General features: G+C 40.1%; 2 protein-coding genes across 3 annotated transcripts; both read right to left on the bottom strand.

The window, feature by feature from the left end:
* Positions 1–698: 698 nt before the first annotated feature.
* LOC113666704 (pyroglutamylated RF-amide peptide receptor) lies at positions 699–12,169 on the bottom strand. Of its 2 annotated transcripts, none has more exons than XM_089185365.1 (5): positions 11,958–12,169; positions 6,567–6,717; positions 5,897–6,167; positions 4,969–5,220; positions 699–2,406 (listed from the first exon to the last, which is right to left on the bottom strand). In XM_089185365.1, the coding sequence occupies exons 2-5, from the start codon at positions 6,683–6,685 to the stop codon at positions 2,086–2,088; spliced, it is 963 nt and encodes a 320-aa protein (XP_089041491.1). In that variant the 5' UTR covers positions 6,686–6,717; positions 11,958–12,169; the 3' UTR covers positions 699–2,085. The 2 variants fall into 2 exon arrangements, with proteins under 2 accessions (XP_089041491.1, XP_089041492.1); XM_089185366.1 differs by lacking the exon at positions 11,958–12,169 and adding an exon at positions 9,007–9,119.
* A 1,275-nt stretch (positions 12,170–13,444) lies between these two features.
* LOC149039359 (uncharacterized) lies at positions 13,445–19,409 on the bottom strand. Its single transcript, XM_089185259.1, has one exon. It carries the CDS (start codon positions 19,261–19,263, stop codon positions 14,014–14,016), a length of 5,250 nt encoding a protein of 1,749 aa, XP_089041385.1. The 5' UTR covers positions 19,264–19,409; the 3' UTR covers positions 13,445–14,013.
* Between the last annotated feature and the right edge of the window lie 485 nt (positions 19,410–19,894).

Raw genomic sequence — 19,894 nt, 5'->3', positions numbered from 1 at the left:
GCTACGTTCATGTCGTTGAAGTGGCTCGGTTGCAACCACGGGCTTGGTTGCATTTTCTGATAATATAAGGGCTATTAATGTTTTCCCCATTCTTTTAAGTGGTGCAGTAGCAGTACTTGCGCAGCAAATCACTCCCCTAATATTTTCTCTGAATTGATGGTCCAGTAAGGTATACACTGAATTTTTTACACTGTACTTTTTTGAAGCACTTTAACTTACCAGATCACATTACGCTCGCTGACGTTTAGCCCACGGGCGTGCTAGTATTAGCAGTGCGGCACGAGCGGCGAGGCTCACGAGATTCGAGCGTGCGAGAGGTGTTGTTGAGGTCTAGAACATGAAAGAGAGCATGCATGCGAGGATGTCATTATTTTCCGAAAACAGTGCATAAAAACATTATTCTACCAATAATTAGCATAAATAAGGACCTAAATTTTAACTACATCATTGTGGTAGTGATGGGAAAAGTCTCGTTCTTTACGTAGAAGAAGTCAAATGATTGATGAAGTTCTTAAATTAAGATGACTGTTAAAGATGCGTCAGGATTTAAATTGCATGAAATAACAGATATACGATCGCTAGTAATCCAGTTTCTTTCCTCATGCTGTTATTAGATGTTCAAATCAAGTTTGATGTCGTCCACTCGTGCTTTTTTTTATCTTTATTCGTCAATGTAAAAGTTATTTATTCTATCAAGTGTTTCAACGAGTCTTTTATTTTCAAATATTTAATGGTTATCCGGTCATAGCCACCCATTGTTTGTATATTGTATGCAAACAATGATATGAATGAGCTGCTATGAAAAGATATCTATATAATGTATATCTCTCATTCAATAGAGTGGACTCGTTATATGCCCATGAGTTTGTCAATAAATGATTAAGAGGAGGACAATTAGGAACAGTGGAGAACGCTTGGCTTTTGCCTGGTGCTCAACCATTGGTATGAAAATGTGTTTAATTTGCTTGTGAATGGAAACTTAAAATCATATGAAAGGATAAGCATCAGGGCTCGCTTTGAAAATGAAACTAACGGTAATTTGGAAATGGCCTATTGTTCTTCTCAGTGAAAATCATTAGCATAAAATAAACGGGTTCTACGAATTCACTCTATTAGAAAGGAATAATATGCTCGATTAAAATGTTTAGCTATGGCAGCTATTAAATCTCTAGAGAGAATTAGAAGGATCGATTAGAACTAAGATTTTGGGATGAAAGTAAGGAACTCCTCAGAGTTTCCTGTCTTCCATTCCTTTCTCCGTTTTTCTCTTTTTCTTTTTTTTCTTTTTTTTTCTCTCTTTTTTTCCTGTGTTTTGTTTTTTAGACTTGTTTTCATCTGCCTTTTTGGGAATTTTTTTTTTAATTATAAAACGATATTTGTACTAAGCTCAACTTACAGTAAATATGACTGTTAACAACTTACCTTATTTCACGTTGTTGACAAACTTCAGCTTATACTTGTTAAAATATTTTGGCTAAACAACATTAACATCGACCATTCGCATGAAAAAAATTCAGCTTGATATAAGGCCTGCGAATGCGATGATTATGCTATTTCAAAAGCTGCTGCAAGCCGGAATTACGTCCGTTACCGCGAATAATGAATTCTGACTAGAAGAATAGCATACTATTAGCTTATATCTATCTTTACTCGAGCGTATTTTCGGCTATTGATCTTTTCTTCGGGTAATATGTATATTTTTTCTAGCCTGACATTTTGATTTATCTTATAATCGATAGTGGAATTGCTGTACCACAGTATGTAAAGGTAAAAATGTACTTTACTGGTAATATTGAAGCTCTAACACTACTCAAGTTTTGTTCAAGTTTTGTTCAGTTTTATTCAGCTTTCTTTCTGGAAAAAGATAGCTGGTTGGGCACACATGATTTTCAATTTGACTCCTTCGCATCCAATGATCCATACCGACTGTAAACAAAGATTCCGCGCTCAAATACAGCTTTGGCTCAGTTTTCTAGTGCATGTAGTCTTCTTCCTCTAAAGAGGATGATTGACCAACTTAAAAACAAGGGAGGACTAAATTACTTTAATAGCTTCTGAGCCATGTGTCATCAGCTGCTTAAGAAACTAAAGCCTAGTTTCATCAGCAACACTTTCCTCCGTACCGGTTTCAGCTCGAGGCCTGGGTGCTATCACAGAACTTTTGCAGCACAGCACTCCACTGATCTTCTGTCTGAATTGATGGTTCAGGAGGGCATATACAAATGGATTGACAGCTGAATTAAACAACACCAACATGTCAACGATAGTAATATGGACGAACGTGATGTTTAGAGTCGTGAGAAATCTTAGGACGTATTCAATTGACTCTGCTCCCCAACAAATCGCAAATATGACACTGACAGTTAGGACCATCAAAGTGACGCGTTTCCGTACCTTAAGCACACTCTGTGAATCAAATATATAGAAAGGGAAAATATTGTCAGCTCAGATGCTATGACCAATAATTTTCTGATCGATATCAAGGCTTACAATTATTTTATTTTTCTGTTCACTACAAGGGAGTGAGTGCTTAGTAAAGTTGACAGCATGATTCTTCGAGACTTCTAGGCTAAGAATTAAATGAAAACTCTGTAGCATATTTTTGCGACCCAGCTGCAGACCTTGCGGTAAACACTCGTCATGCGCATGCTTGTACAAATTAAAAGTAATCACAGCATGAAATTATAAATTTACGAATCCGTTAAGATGCCGTAAAGTAAGCGTTAAGATCCTCTTTACGCGTCTTTACGAACTTCTTTACACCCTCGTAAAGAATATCTTTACGCATTGAAAACGATAGTACGTAAAGATCACGGAGAGAGACTAAAAACGTTATCTTAACGTGCCTTGTAAAAAGTCGTATAGAGAATATTAACGATATTTTACGGCAACTGTAAAGCGATCAGAAAGGCGATCTTTACGCGTTATTAAACTATCGTAAATGGGAAATATTTACATGCCCATTTGTCATTTTGCAGTTGTCTGAATTTTTGGGCAACATTCCCTTTTGCTAATCAGACCATAAAAAATGTGAGCTCGTGACAACATCAACGTAATGTGCTATCTTAGCGCGTATTGCCAAAAGTCGTATCGAGAACGTTTGCGATATTTTACGCTTCTGTAAAACGATGCCGTACATGCCTTTCAAGGACTGACCCATATATAACAACACGTGTTTTATACATTGAAATTTATTTTATTGTCATAACTCTTTAACTTGATTTTGTAATTTTCACAGTAACGTAGCCAGAGCTTTATATATACACGGGAAAGAACTGAAAAATACAAATATCATAAATATAAATATTTTTACATAGATATACAAAATGTCTCATTGGTTTCGCACCGCTTGTAGGCACATGGACCTTTGAGTTACCTTTCTTTGATTTCGTTTCCTTGCTGCCCGAGTTGTTCTCGGCGACAAGTTTACACGAAGAGTTCGCTTTGTTTGAAAGCTCTTCGCACGTTAAGGCATTTTCTTCATCGCGCTGCCTCAATTGCTCTCTTAATGATTGATTTTCTTTTAAAGAATCGTCCAGTAACTCAGTAAAACTGTCGCTCACGTTGATGTGGTCGGAAATTCTTGAAATTGAAATTTGGAAAGAAAAAGAGTCCACTGATCACTTCACTCGCCAAAAGTAAAGCCAGGAGTAATCGCAAACGACGCCAAAAGTAAAGCCAGGAGTAATCGTAAACGACGCCAAAAGTAAAGCCAGGAGTAATCGCAAACGACGCCAAAAGGACGCTAATATTCGCGCCATGAATACAAATATATGATGTCTCACCTTCTGATAGGCTCATTGCAGTCTCGTGAACACGACCCTTTATCAAACAGTACCGAGCTTGTCGGAAGAATCGTCGGAATTAAAGGCGTAATTTAGTGTCAACAGCTGAGTTGAAAACGTAAATTAGCCACCATAAAGAGTTAAAAGGCTGTCGTTTCGAGCGTTAGACCTTCATCAGAGCGATTGACGAAGGCCTAACGCTCGAAATATCAGCCTTTGAACTCTTAACGGTGGCTAATTTACGTTTTAAACTCAGTTATTAACATTAAGTACCCGTTATACTCTCCCGCCGATCTGCGGCAGCCTCGTTTCTATGTATTTTCGTCCCCAGGGACTCTTCATCAAACGTCCCGAGGACTAAAACAATGCTAGAACCATTGACAGCCGGATCTTGAAGTTCGACAAGCTTATTATTACAAACATTAGAGCATCACGCTTCCACACGTCATTGCAAGGTCCATTTTATGGGAAAAAAACATGATTGTCTCATCACGACAACTCCCTGACCATGAGTTTCAAGGCGCGTTAAAAAAAAGGTAGTTTAAACATATTCATGCGAACAGAAAGTTTAGAACCGGTGTAAAAGACAGAATACAGATGCAGAAAGAGAATTAAAGACTGGTTGTGCAAAGGAAAAGTTAAGGGTCATTGAGGAACACTAAAGATTCGTAAAGAGAATTAACGGCGCTTAAAGATTGATTTTGCGTAAAGAATGTTAAAGAATGTTAAAGGTTCGTAAAGGACAGCGAGTAAAGATGCGTAAAGAATATTAAAGACGCGTTAAATGTTAAAAGCGAAACTGGTCAAAATACTTCGGTATGGATGAGCCATAATTATTTCACTTCTTTGAGTATTTCTCCAAATAGAAAGTGGTTAATTATATCCATCTTGATCATTATCCTTTACGAACATTTAATATCCTTTACGCAGTCTTTACGCTTTCTCTGCAATTACGCGGAACTTGTCCGTAAAGAAGAGGCTTTATATTTACGTTTCTTTACGCAAGAGTTAAAGATGCGTAAATTTGCGATTTCATGCCGTGAATCTCAATGGAGTTCTAACAAATGACCACAAAGAGGATTATTTTTAACTTAACTCTACTTTAGCCTTACAAGCAAAACTGGCTCTGTATAAGCTGAATTTGTTTAGCCATTCCAGACATAATTTGAAATTATTAACTCACCCGTTGTTGATAGTTTAGTGGGTTGCCATCATTGGGTTTGCACCATAACGTGTATACCACTTTAGAGTATAACACAATCATTATGCCAACGGAAACTACAACCAGAAACAACCACGCCAAGCTGTAGGCTTTAATCATCCACTTTTTGGGCCAGGTTTGCACACAATGATTTTTCTGGTTATCAAATGTCCTGACGAGAAATTTTGGTATGTTGAAAATTATTGAGAACACCCAAGAAGTAATGACGATCACCTGAAAAGTAAATTCATGGAACAGTTTCATTTTCTTCCAAAATATTTTAATCCGAGGTGTGATTTTTTTGGGGTTATCCCGAGTGACTATGCATACCCTTAGAATTAAAAAAAATTCGAATTCTAATACGTTTAGAATCATTTATTGTTTCTTATTAGAGTATATTTTTCAAGTTAAGGAATAACATATGTCCTTAAGAATATCAAAAACGTTTAATTCAGTTAAATGCACTGACGGCATAAGGAATACTGACCATGCGTATTGCATGAGGAGTGACAATCAGTCTTGCTGTACCATGTAAATGAAATTGACGATGATTATGCTAGCTCTGCTATCAATGTTTTAAACGAATATTTTCTTTCTCAGTCCTACTAAGTCCAAAAGAATTTCACCTTTGAGTCTGTGCGTAGATGAATTTATTTTCAAATATTACCCATTCCAAGTTAACTTTCCCTGATATTTCTTGAGGGACTTAGAAGTGATTGGTAGTTTAAAGTTCTGATATCGGATTACTCTCCCAGTGTGTTTTTAAACAGCCAGAGATCTATGATCATGAAAATTAATCTTCGACGCGAACAGAAAATACTGATACATTATTTATTTTCAATAATAGCTTGTCAGAGACCTTAGAAAGTACTTTCACCTGGTTTGTCAACGGGAATGTTTTTTAACTCACCTTAAGCTTACGGTGGGTCAGCTTTCTATCTGGATCCAGTGGATAAAGCACAGTATAATATCGTTCAACAGCAATAGCTACCAAAGTAACAACTGAGGTGATTCCAGGAAGCCAGGCCAGATTTCCACCTGTCACCAACTTACAGAGGACTGAGCCTGCAGTTCCATCCGGGTGTACTATATTGAAGCTTACAACAATCTTTGGTGTGATAAATGTTGCATACAGGATATCGGAAATAGCCAGGTTCACGAGTAGATAATTTATGGGAATCCTTTGGAGTGAAAGAGCGAACTCAGAAAGGTCAATAAGGAACATAATAATCGAGTTTTCTTTTATTCGTAAAGTAAAATACCGTTACCGAAATTCCAAAGGCATTAAAGCATTGACTTGTAATCAAACGAGTTTCACTCGCTGCAGAAATTTCTAAGAATCAACATTTTCTAAAACATCAGAAACACTTATTCTAGATTTAAGATAACTGACGTTAAAAGAATTTCTACTAGATATCAGTCAAGTAAAAGACACAAGAGACAACCCATAAATGTATTATGTGGTAAATCTTAAAAACTTTCCTTGTTCATCATGATTATGCCGAAAATTGTATCTATTATGAAATACAGAGAAGTAGAAGGAAGGAACATAAGAAGAGTGGAGTGTAACTAGTGATTACCTCATCTGAAGGTGTCGTTTTATAATCAAACAAAGCAATGTATTTCCTGCAATGTCCACAGCGACAAGCGTTAACAGTATGGTGGTGATCACGTAATTAGCTGTATCAGACACGACCATCGTGCAGAGGATCAATGCTGGTTATGCATCACCTGAACAGAGACAAACCTAAATCTGTTAATTTTTAAACGAGTTTTCTTGTATACCTTTAAGTTAATTTCAATCTTGTTGGGGATCAACATTTGACATTTTAATTTGCTATTTCTGTCACACTTTGTAAGTTAAACAAATCGATCAAAATTTCCCGTGGTCTGTAACCTTATTGATTATAGAAATGACGTCAAAAATGTTCGAACTTAAGTGAGACTCACGAGGTTTCAGTTTTATATTGCTTTCAAGTTCGAACCACAATTACCCAAACACAATTCCCCAACCACAACCCTTATTTGCGTAGTAAACCTTGAAATGGATAACTCGCTAAAATGAATTCTTTTCAACACAGTAAGCGGTCAGATGACAAGCGATGCACTGTGGAAGTAAGGTGAGGTATTTTTATTGAGAATTTGATTGTCTTTTTTTAATTCCTAGGAGCGGTCGTAAATATTCCCATACAAACTCTTATAATTTCGCCATGACTCTTAATTCGCAAGATGATCATCCCACAGCTGGATCTTGGGCCACCTGTGATCTGCTTAGTCACAATTGCAAGATTGCAATCGATCAAAAACAACCGTTAATTTTATGGAAGATTGCTGCTGCCTTCCACCAACTCCTATAGCGCAGGCCCAGGTTGTTCGAAGGTCAGATAACTCTATTCACTGGATAACTCTCTATCCGGTAGATAACGCTATACGTTTTGCCATCACTTATCGGCTGGATAGCGATTTCTCCGTTGGATAGCGTTATCCGCCCTTTGTACAACTGGGCCCTAATGTTTATCAGTAAGGAATACTTTTTTGTGTTTGATGGCATGCTCCGATCATGAATAACGCCTGTGACTAATCTGTGACTAAGGAGGCCACAAAACTCTTCTATTCAGTATATCTGGTAGGTCTGTGGCTTGTTTTCACCACCAATTTCAAATTGCCTCGACACGATGCCATAAAAACATCACCAACGCTATAAGGCAAAGAAATCGTTTGCCTGATGAGACCTATCAGACTAAGGGCTTTATTCAAGTAATCTAATTCTAATCACATCAATATGCAACAAAAGAAAACGTACAGCTACGTGCTACAAGTCAGGGGCAGTGAATTAAAACTGACAACACCGTGAAATTTTTACAGTAATCAATGCCCACGATTTCCTGATACGGGCTGGAACAATTGTATTTCTATTAATGTTAGTGCATTTGCGTCTATCTGACGATAAAGCATCTAATTCCTCCCGTCTGAGATGTCAAATATTTATGAAGATTTTTACGGCCTTGAATGCTCAATGAGCAACCAAAATTTTGCGGTGAGCTATTAAATGTAAACCACAAGCCACCTCGCTTGAAAATTTAATTTGCACCATTTTGTCAATCAAAGATATAGTCACACCAAAACTGATGTTAATTAAAGTAACCATTGGTCGTTGGACTCGGGAAGAGAATTGCAAATACGGAAACAAAAACAGTCTCGAGAGGTTGTACAATAGATTTTTAAAGTGCCTTTTTTTCAGCAATGCTCCCTAAAATGTCTGATCATTTTGTATCATAGGAAGGGGGCCATCAAAGCTTGGCAAAAGAAATCGATCAGGCAGCTATCCATAGGAGGCTTCTTTGTTTGTCCTCTGAATATTTTATGACGCATAATGATCAGGGAAAGAACAGACAATAAAAAATTGTGGTTGATTTGTTAAATAGATTCACACGGGAAGTATTACGGACAAGAAGTAACCTGCCAAAGAGTTCTCGAAGTGAAGCATGTTGTGTACATACATATCCTAAACACTGTACAGACAATCATACAATGCTTCAATTCTCTTACGACACAGCAACCGCCACCTGAAATGCAGCGTTTCATGCCCTCCATATTTATCAAAAATTACCCAATTTCCTCGACGCCCTGGGTAAAGACATGCATTTTCTCGTGCTATAAAGACAACACCACATTATTTTTTTCTTCTATCCAAATTTTAGCGACGGTTCAAAAAGTGCAAATGATGAATCGATTTCATATTCAAGTAAAGAGCTGTTTGAATAAGACTGCATAGTTCATAAGGCGCTGTTTCATCAAAATACAACAACTGCTATATATTCTTTTTTTTTAATTTTTTTTTATCAATTTTGTTTTTATGGACATGCTTCTCCCATAACTCAGCATTACCTACAAAATTTGAAGTAGCAGTAGTAGTTCATTATGCCGGTGTTAATCTGAATTCCATCTTTACGAAAGCTTTTTCGCAAATCCTTTATGATTTAAACTCATAAAAAATTGGAAAAATATGGAAGTCCTCACCTCCAGCAGGCTGAGAAGAAAGAGCTTTCTACGGTATCATTTTACCAACCAAAATCAGCTAAATTCCCCGACCTAATTTCTTACAGCGGCTTGTTTTGAATTCCTGCCAAAATGTTCAACTTGTCTGAGACAGAGCATGAGGATCAATTGAACCACGCAGATGTTTTCAGAGATCATATGTACATCTTTTCGCACCGTGGATTTTAATATATGCAGCAGACCATCCTTATTAAGGTTTGGGATTTTTTAGTTACCTATTACGTTACTTTTCTTGTCTGTTCAGCGGTCTGTGAAGTTAACCGAAAGCTGGGTGCTGTTGGTCTCGCTATTATTGAGTTTTCTTCTGCTTATTATATTCTTATTACCCTCTTAATAGAAAATAAGTTTTACGCGTTCGTATATTAGGCATTTAGTCGTAGAAAGTTGGTTTAAATTACATTCCTCTCCATTGTTGGCAATCAAATACCTTGGAACAATTCAATTCATTAGAGCGCATCCACACTCACGTTTTTGAATTCGAAAAAGATGAATCAAATAAATGAATAAATCCATGATAACATAAAAATTAATAAAAGCCATAATTTGGATTTCTCGTTTTTTAAAGTGCTGAAGAATTCGATTGATTGGAGTATTCAAGAAAGTTTCAGGATTTTCCCAGACGCAAAAAATTTTTTCAATCTCAGTTCACTTCTTGCTTGCCTTAAATTAAACAGAGCACCGCTGGAGCTTTTTCATAAGTCGAACGAATGTCAAGTTCAAGCACATTACTTCCTGATAATTTCTGTGAAATTTTATAGTCGCCTCTCAACCTTTCTTTGGAGCCACAGCAATTCAACATCGGGAGTAAACCGTTATTGTTGCTTTGTAACGCCGTAAGATTGGTCTGACGAACTCGCGTTCACCATTTCAACTGATCAGATACAAAGGTAGAGCCAATCGCGACTTGAACAGTCGCGTTTTCCAGCCGTTCAAATTGAATTCTTATTGGTCTCCTGTGAAATTTACCTTACTTCAAATTGGTTACTGTGCTTACATTTGTTCTTCGTCTGCGATCTAAGAATGTCAAATATAAATGAAATTACTTCGGTTCAAAAATGATGATATTGATTTTTGAGAAGGCTCCTGAAAGGTAAACATGGTGTAGTTAATGTAAATGTCACATTTGAAAATAAGTAATTACCTCTCATTTGTTGCATGAAAGCTTTCAATGGTGCTGAAAGTCAAATATATGTAAATAAGTAAAATATAAACACGAGCTAAAAAAAAAGGAGCAAAGACGTTGTATCACTATAATGTAAAACTACCTTGATATTCCGGATATAATTCCATAATTCCTTTTTTTCGTTCATTTGTTTCTGATTTCAATTTCACTTTTCATCAAACAATTAGCTCCGCTTTATAATCTCAACTGAAACAGGGCCGTCTCTAATATAATTCGATGCCCATCTGTTGTAAAATCGGACTCCAAAACCAAATCTAATTACATTGGTTACTAGGACCGAACCGGCAAATTAAATGTAGAATTGAGAAGTTCTCCCGGTTTTCCTTCCGTATCCTCTCTTCATGTCTTTTGAATAACATATGCGGGTACTTTTCTTCTGATCTTCACTTCGATTTACCTCAGGCTTGACTTGTTTAACTCTCCTTTCTATTCAAAATTAAGCTTTCATGACAGATGCCAAACAATTATTTCATTTGGTCATTGTACCGCCGTATGTGGTCAGGTTTGCTTATGTCGAGCGGTTGTTTATATGCCAGCCTTGGCATTTCTTCAAAACCAGGAACATCTTTGTAACCCAGTAATCATTTGTGACAGTGTTTATATGGTATCCGAGAAATAGGATGCATAAAGAGATCAAACTATGAAAAAGAACGAGGAAGTTGGGTGCCGTGGTTAAGCGGCTGAAATGAAAACATTTAAGCTTTCGCCTGCATGCTAACATAACATCCGGGACTAGCTTTCATGATGCGTAAGAAACTCATAATGCGCAACTTGGTAAAACATGCCTTCCTATTAGCTGAATAAAAACACGCCACACTTCTCACGGGGTCACAGAGTAGCATTTGAAGAAATCCATCCTCAGTTGACAACTAAATTCGCTACTCTAAAGTCTCTTCCAATTCTCGACGACTTAATTTGGCGAATGTCACACATAAAAATCTAAAATCGGCGGGTAACACTATTTGTGGTTACTTTGCATCAGCCTTCAATACGCTCTCGAGGATGAAACTGGGAAAATTACTGTCGTTTTCTCTTTTCTTCTCTTTTCTTCTCTTTTCTTCCCTTTTATCTTTTATCAATATTTATTTATTTTCTAGTTATTTATGGTGAGAGATCTCTTAAGAGAAGTGCGATAGCTACCGCTCACAGAGATTTCAGAGGTTTGTTGATGCATGCATTTGTTAATAATACGCCCGGAAATTCAATCTCCGTCTTGAATTCAGTTCGATTCAATTCTTCGCCCGTAACTCTGAAATAATTTGTTTTAATAGAAGTTGAATAAATTAGTGAATCAAAAAAAGATGATTACCCTTGAATGTTTTCACTGATCTATCTTTGGCACTGATATCTATTGATATTTGCTGAATGTTTTTCGCCAAAATTAATGGCCGGCAAAAACACGCCGGTTGTGCTTTAATTTCGCTACTTTCTTTAAAAGTATGGAAACGCAATTAAGCTTATTTCCAAGGATTAACAGCTTTTTTTTATCATACCCCAAAAAACCCTAAGAACTGACGAATCTTGAGGAAGCAACAATATTTTTATACACAACGATTGCAGAAATTTGCACATGTCATCTTAAGCAAGTATGACCGAGTGCCGTGAGTAAGCGCTATTTAAATGTATGAAATGTAGTGTCTTTGCTGACTACGGTATCTACAAACATGTTCCCTCCAGACGACAGCAGTGTATACTAAACCGGGATGTAATAAATAAAAATTTGACTGACCTTAACTAATCTTTGGATAATTTTTGCCTTACAATGCAAGATCTCTTTCACTTTCCCAAACAAATTTATGACAGTTTTAGATGGATGAGCGAGCAAAACATAATCGCCACTCACGATATAATCGAAGGTCGATTCGACGTCGTCATGGCACCATTATCAAAGTGCTTGTGAATAAACCTTCGATTGAAAAATGTCAAAAACGATTATGGAGTAAATTAGCATAACAACTTAGCATCAATACATACAATTGGGCATTCAGCGGTGGCGTTACTTCTTAATGTCAAGGATTTCAAGCCAAATATAATGGAATTTGTTTTCTTACTTCTTGAGAACAAAAACTCGGCATGCCGCTCTTCTATGTTTTCCTCTTTACTCCCATAATTGAAGCTTACAGCAGGTGTGTTTAGCGTAATTAACATAGGTTTGATACATGTAATATGACTCTGTAAATGTCTATGGTGAATCCAAAAAGAACTAGTGAGTCGAAAAGCTTTAACTTTATCTTTAATATTGTGCCACTTGAAAGAAATTTCACGATTCAAGGGGCTGACTATGCGAAGAAGAGAAAACGAAGATTTCGAAACTATAATGGTTTCCTTGTGGTCCAATGGATGTAAAATGTAAGAATATCTCTCTGACTTGCCCTGTCTCTTTGAAAGACCCCTTTAAGTCGAGCTAACATAACATAGCTTTAACATTTTAATACCTGCAGATTTAGATCAGTCCCAAAGGTAAGGTGCCTAAATTTTGATTTGTGGACTACCCACATTTGTCAACGCATGGTGAGTGTTGTTTAAACTGTCAGGATGGTGTTTGAAAGCAGATGCTTCGTGGTTATTGCTTTACCCATAGGAGAAAAAAAATATATGATTCCTTTTCTCAAACTACTCGAGAATAGTGGTTTTACTTTTCCAGTGCCATAAAAGAAAATATGTCACGTAAAGTTTTCATGATCACTGTTAAGTTCAAACAACGAGAATCAAGAAAACCATAATTACCATTAACCGACCGTTCGGTCTCCCACTGTTAACTGATATACAGTTGTTTTGGCACACCTAATGCAGTACAAGATATAGGAGGGTGTGGTCTGAATGCAATTTGATGTAGACCTTCTCTTGAATGGGCGTCAATAAAACTGCTCGAGAAAATATTGAGAAGACATATCCTCCCTGCTCGAGAAGCAGAGGGAAAAAAGACAAACGAAGTACGTTTTTTTAAAGGATGAACAAATACCGAGCAGCTTTAGTCGAGCGCAGCAAAAAGAAGAATTAGTGGCGATACTGTTTCACGGTGAGGAACACTTCTCTTCGAATTTGACAAAAGTAGCAAGCAGAACTGATCTGACTTTGATTTTTTTACCAAACTTCAACTTTTTGTAGTTTCATAATATTTGTTTACACAGATTGGTGTCACTACAGAAAGAAGCATAAACACCGCTGTTCAAATGAATACAACATGGGGAATTAGTAAGGATAGCCCACACTGTCTCGTCTTCACTAGATTTTTATTCTTCTCCTCTCCTATTCTCGCTAGGTTTCACAACTGTCACAACTCCTCGACTCGACTCGACTAATTCAGAGTTTGTTTGTTCCGTTCCCTTTTGTTTTGTCTTTTTTGTTTTAGCTTTTCGTTTGTTTCCGGCTTCGCCTCTTTTGATCATGAAGTCGGTAATAATTTAAAATAACGTTAACGATCAAAGGTGGTGTGAAATAATTTTTTGTTCTCACCTATTGATTGCAAACGAGCTCCTATTGTTCTCATCCGACATGAAGGGAAATATTTCTTCCACCACTTTGACGGCATCACCTTACTCGAGATAACCTTAGCGCAAATCATTCAAATCTAAATTTCATAATCGCTATTTGATATCTATTTCCGACACACTCCCCCCATGTGCCTTCCAAACGGAAGCACATGTAAACAGAGGAAACGGCTAGCTTAATTAATAATTAAATTGAAATCAGAAACAAAACAAAACAAAGTAATGAATGTCAAAGTTCGCTGAAATCACTTTATATTCTCCGTCCATCCGCACAGTTCTGTCCTGCGTTTAGTTTTAAAGTTCTTCACTCTCTATAGCGTCACGAATACGCAAGTTTGCGGCAACCGCAGCATCTCTCCGTGGACGAAAGACTGGCGCTTTAGCATTCAGGGGGGTAAGGACTTCAGCTCTCTCCGGCGCTCTATCGCATGCCAGTTCCATGGGATAAAGGTGTTGAATCGGCCTCTCCAGAAACGTTCTCCCTGCGCGCAGCTTCACTCCACGTACAATTCCATCACGACCGTTGAATAGTTTAACGACCACTCCTAATGGCCACTTTCCTCGGTTCTTTTCTTCTGAACGAATGAGAACGACGTCACCAGGCTTTAAGGGCCTCGCCTTGCCTTTTCCATTGCAGTTGTGACGCTCTCTGAGCGCCGCCAAGTACTCTCGAGACCAGCGTCTCCACACAGCGTCCTTACAAGACCTCAAATACTTGGCACGCTTTCGTAGGTCAGTTGTCTCCTCTCGCCATGGTTCTTGTTCAGGGAGGCGAATACATCTTTGGAATAGGAAAGAAGATGGGGTGAGTAGAGGGAGCTGGACGTCATCTTCTACATAGGACAAGGGGCGGCGATTTAGTTGAGTTTCAACATCCAGCACGACTTCGCACAGCTCTGACCAGGATAGCATTCCTCCACCAATTACTTTATAGAATGCACGTTTGAAGAGGCCCACTAGTCGCTCAAACTGGCCACCCCACCAGGGTGCTCGACTTAGGTTAAACCTCCAGATAATCTTCTCCGATGCAAGGTAGCCTTGAACTTGCTCATCTTTCTGGATTCCTTTCAGTAGGTTTGCCGCTCCTACGAACGTTTTTCCATTGTCTGAAAAGATCTTTAAAGGTCGTCCACGTCTAGCGATGAAACGCTTCAAGCTTGAAAGAAAGGTAGTAGTTTCCAGATTAGGCAGGACCTCCAAGTACAAGGCTCTCGTTAAACTGCACGTGTAGAGCACCAGATAGCCTTTTCCTTCTACACGAGAGGACTTGCGGTACTTAATCGGCCCAGCAAAATCTACGCCAACAATTTCAAAGGGAGTTGAGCCCTCAGTTCTCTCCAGAGGCAATAAACCGGGGGGTGGAGCTGCGAGAGCAACAGCCTGGAAGCGTTTGCACCCATAACACTCCCTGATGACTTTCTTCGCGAGGCGCCTCAGGCGGGGAATCCAGAATTCTTCTCTCACTTTAGCCATAGTAAGCCCCACTCCCCCGTGAAGAGTGGCTTTGTGGACGTGTTCGACATATTTGTTTGCGAACGTTGTGGCGTCTGGGATGTATATCGGATAGACCCCTTGCAGTCTCCCACGGCACTCAAGCAATCCATCTTTGTTCTTCTGTAAGTTTAGGCACAGGCGATCTTCCTCCATGCTTTCACTTCCCCGGCTCTGTACGCGTAGCAACAAAAAGTGTTTCTGCTTCTCAATTTCGTCTGTTGTCAGGGGTCCCTTTGTTCTTGTCGCTCTTTTCGCTCTAGCGTTGTTTGCGAACCGCATAATCCAAGCGCACACTCGCAAAGTCTTCCAGTAGTTGTGCTTGGCCAGAAGATGGTCTAGATCGTCATCAGCTTTAACGGCCATGGCAAAGAGCTCCTTTGTAGCTTTCATTTCTGCGTTAGATTCAGCGGTGGGCGCGGTCACAAGGTCGGCTGGCCATTTCGCAGGATCACTTAGCCACTCTGGTCCCTTCCACCACAGTTGGTTCTCCTCAGTTACCAGTCCACCTCGGCTAGCAAGATCTGCAGGATTATCCTGAGTAGGTACGTGCCTCCAGACAACATCAGAGTGTTCTCTAATTTTTCGTACCCGGTTGGCCACAAACTGCTTATAGTCTCCTCCTCCTAGTATCCAATGTAAGGCAACGCTGCTGTCAAGCCAACAATGCAGCGAAGTCACAGGGAATCCTTGAAGTGCATCTTGTACGTTGGTCAGAAGATTTACAGCCATGTGACCGGAGACCAGTTCGCGGCGAGGTATTGTCAGCCCTTGTTTGGCCAGTCTTGCCTTTGCTGTAACCAGGCCTTGGTTGATTGCGCTTGACTGTTTGACCACAGCGTACACAGAAGCGGCCACGCCCTTTCCGCTCGCGTCCCCAAAAGCATGAAGTTTAATGTCCTCGATAGGTTCTTGGACGCTGGTAAGTGCTCGTGGACAAGTTACGTGTTGCGGCAAGGAACGTTCCCACTTCTGCCACTGCTGTTCTAGGGGGGTGGATAACGGAGCGTCCCATGCACGTTTCTCTTCACAGGCATCGCGGTACAGAAGCTTTCCTTGCAGGGTGATTGGAGCGATAAAACCAAGGGGGTCATAGATCCTTGCCACTTTTCCCAGAATCCCTCTCTTTGTCGGTTGGGCAACTTCCTCTGGAATTGTAACTCCAACTTCGTCCGTCAGTTTGTTCCACTTTAAACCAAGCAGCCCACATTCTCTCGGCTTGATTCCGAGTTGTTGCTTGGCGTAGCTTAAGTCATCCCCAGTTTCAGTTTCTTCAGTGAGCTCTAGTTCAGTCACGTTTGAATGCCACTTGTGTAAGTGAAAGGTGGCCTGGTGGAACATCTCAGTCGCTGTAGCTTTCTTTTGTTTCGCTTCTTGAATAGTACCTCCACCAGAAATGAGATCGTCAACGTACAGTTCTCGCTCGATTTCTGCTACGCGATCAGGGTGTGTAGGTCTGCAAGTGTTCAGATGGTGCTGAATTACGCCGCCAAGCAGAAACGGCGAGGGTCCCAAACCAAACAGAGCTCTGGTGAATCGGTACGTGCGAACACGAAAAGGATCCTTGCTTTCCAACCAATGAAACCGCAGTGCATCTCGGTCCTGCTCTCGGATACGCACTTGAAGAAATGCTTTGCGAATATCACCAGCGATAGCCACTGAATGAAACCGTCCCCTTAGGAGTACCTTCCATAGTTGATTCTGCAGGGGTGGTCCAACTTCCAGACAGTCATTTAGGGAAGGGGCTGAGTCGTACGCTCTTGCTGAGGCATCGTAGACAATACGCATCTTGGTAGTTTCTGCACTCTCTCTCACTACTGCTTTGTGCGGGATGTAGAATTCTCTTTGAGTTGCTGGCATCTCTGCTTCTTCAATAATTCCTTCATTAAGCTGTTCTTGTATGATAGCGTCATAGTCGTCTAGCCTTCCTGTCTTCTTAAGTCGTTGGACTAGGCTCCCCAGTCGCTTTAAGCTTCCAGACTTGTTAGAGGGCAACGGAGGATGGTCCCCTTTCCAGGGAAGGCCAGTTTCATACCAACCCTCAGGGCTGCGGCTGAGTTGTTCAAGGAATTCTTCATAAACAACGCTCTGATCGCCATTAGGTTTGTCTTCGAGTCCTAGGACGTCCATCCGGTAAAGCTCTTCATAGTCATTCGAGGCCGTCTGCGCTAGAAACATCTTGTCCAGGTCTGTCTCTGTTCCTGGTGACATGATGGTCCATCCAAAAAGAGTGTACTCAGCCACAGGCTCGCCGATAGCTCCGGTGCGTTGGGATTCTCGAGTTTTTATCTTCGCGTAGTCACTCGCGCCCAGAATAACATGGACCGGAAGTAAGCTCTTAGTGTCGGTGTCTTCCATTGAAACGCCTTCCAGATGGCGGTATTTGCTGATCATTTCCTTATAGTTAGGATTTTCCACGGACAAAAGTTCAGCGCGGTCTACTCTAGTTACTCGTAATGAAATTGCATTGTTTCCTTTAGTGTCACTCACTTGCGTATTGTAAGTTTCTGTCCGCTTAGTTACTATGCCCACGATAGTTTGTATACGGCGTGTTAGAGTGCGAGCAGGTACGAGGTTTAGACGATCCAAGATGTATCCTGAAGCATAAGACGCAGTCGCACCGGTGTCCAGTAGAGCTCTACAGGTCACGCCATTCAACTTGACAAGTACGATTGGATGGCAGACTTTCTCTCCTTCTTGAGTTGCAGTTAGAGCCACTCCGCCGTTGTTCGCTCTTTGGCGTCCAGTTGCCGACGGTCGGTCGCAAATAGATGAGTGGTGCCTTTGTTTGCAGTGTACGCAAGATGCGCGGCTTCGGCATTGTGAAGCGCTGTGTTGAGGCCCAGTGCAGTTGAAGCACAAGCGTTTGTTTTGTAGAATGCGACGGCGCTCCGCTGGAGATGTCACGTTCTCACACTCCCAAGATCTGTGTGTCACGCGATCGCAGTAGACACACGCGTGTTGTGGGTTGGGTTCGCCCTGTCGCGCGTAGAAACTTCTGTCACGAGGCAAACGTGGGGGACGCGGCGGACGCGGCGGGTGATAAATCGGCGGAGTCGGAGACGTTTCGTTTGCCTTTTCTACCCCCAGAGTTTCCATCGGATGAATGGCTTTCCATTCTTCTAAAGCCTGCATAAGGTCCCCGAAACCCCAATCTTGCCATCCCGGTTTTCCGCTCACGAGGTCTGCCTTTATGTCTGGCAATTTATCTAGGACGCCACGCACCATAAATAAACACCCAGAAAGTTTACCTAGAGTCTCCAATGATTGAACATTGTAGTTCAAAGTCTGACAAAATTTATGGATTTCATTAGGGATGCATCCAGTTACCACAGGTAAACCATTGATGTTATCAATATACGCTCTCACAATCTCGCTTGTCTTGCCATAATTGGACTTCAAGATATTTTTAGCACGTTCATAACCTTCAGGACTAAATGGGAGGCCATCGATTGATTCACAAACATCACTTTCCAGTAATTCTTTGAGATGAGCAAATTTAGTAACCGGGGGAATATCGGCTGCATCGATTTCCGCTTTGAACTTGTTCCAAAAGGAAAGCCACTTTTCGTAGGTGCCGTCATATTTCGTAATTACCAGCTTTGGCATTTTGACATTTCCCTTACTTAGGGGTTTTTCGGCGGGCTGATCGGGCGACTGCATTTTTGATTTTTGCTCAAGTTTAAGTTTTTCAAAGTTCAGTTCATCCTCCCTCCTTTTGGCTAGAAGAGCCTCTTCCTCTTCCCGTTTTTTGTTTATTGCTTTTGCCCCAGCTTCTTCGAGATGACGATTTAAATCTTCTACTTCTTTATCTACATCATCAATCGTTTGCTCGATAATTTTTCCCCATTCATCAACTTCGTCAATGCTTTTCCCCGCTTCAAGCTTACCTTTCTCGATGTCTAGCTTCAAGTCTTCTATAGATGCCACAATCTTTCCCAGAGTTTCTTTATGTCGAGTGATCTTCTCGATATTTCCCTTCTCCACGACAGATTTCGTCCTTCCTCGTGTAAGCTTTAGAAGCTGAAGTTCTGCCTCCAATTTAGCTTCCATTGACTAACAGGTTGTCCAAATCACTGCGTGTCCCGTCGGAGGTGCCACTAATGTGGGGAATTAGTAAGGATAGCCCACACTGTCTCGTCTTCACTAGATTTTTATTCTTCTCCTCTCCTATTCTCGCTAGGTTTCACAACTGTCACAACTCCTCGACTCGACTCGACTAATTCAGAGTTTGTTTGTTCCGTTCCCTTTTGTTTTGTCTTTTTTGTTTTAGCTTTTCGTTTGTTTCCGGCTTCGCCTCTTTTGATCATGAAGTCGGTAATAATTTAAAATAACGTTAACGATCAAAGGTGGTGTGAAATAATTTTTTGTTCTCACCTATTGATTGCAAACGAGCTCCTATTGTTCTCATCCGACATGAAGGGAAATATTTCTTCCACCACTTTGACGGCATCACCTTACTCGAGATAACCTTAGCGCAAATCATTCAAATCTAAATTTCATAATCGCTATTTGATATCTATTTCCGACACAACAGTCTTAGACCAAAACCTTGCAAAGTTTATTGTCGCACTAAAAACACAATAGCTGAAGAGTAGAGTGGCTTAACTCTTTTAGTTCTTTGCAATTTAAGAAAGATGCCCAGAGGAAAACCACTGTACACTTATATCAATTAGTTTAGTGT

This window comes from Pocillopora damicornis, chromosome 10, assembly GCF_964200805.1.
Source record: "Pocillopora damicornis chromosome 10, jaPocDami1.2, whole genome shotgun sequence".
NCBI lineage: Eukaryota > Metazoa > Cnidaria > Anthozoa > Scleractinia > Pocilloporidae > Pocillopora > Pocillopora damicornis.
The sequence above is the reverse complement of the archived record's forward strand: the minus strand, read 5'-3'. Positions and strand labels throughout refer to the sequence as shown.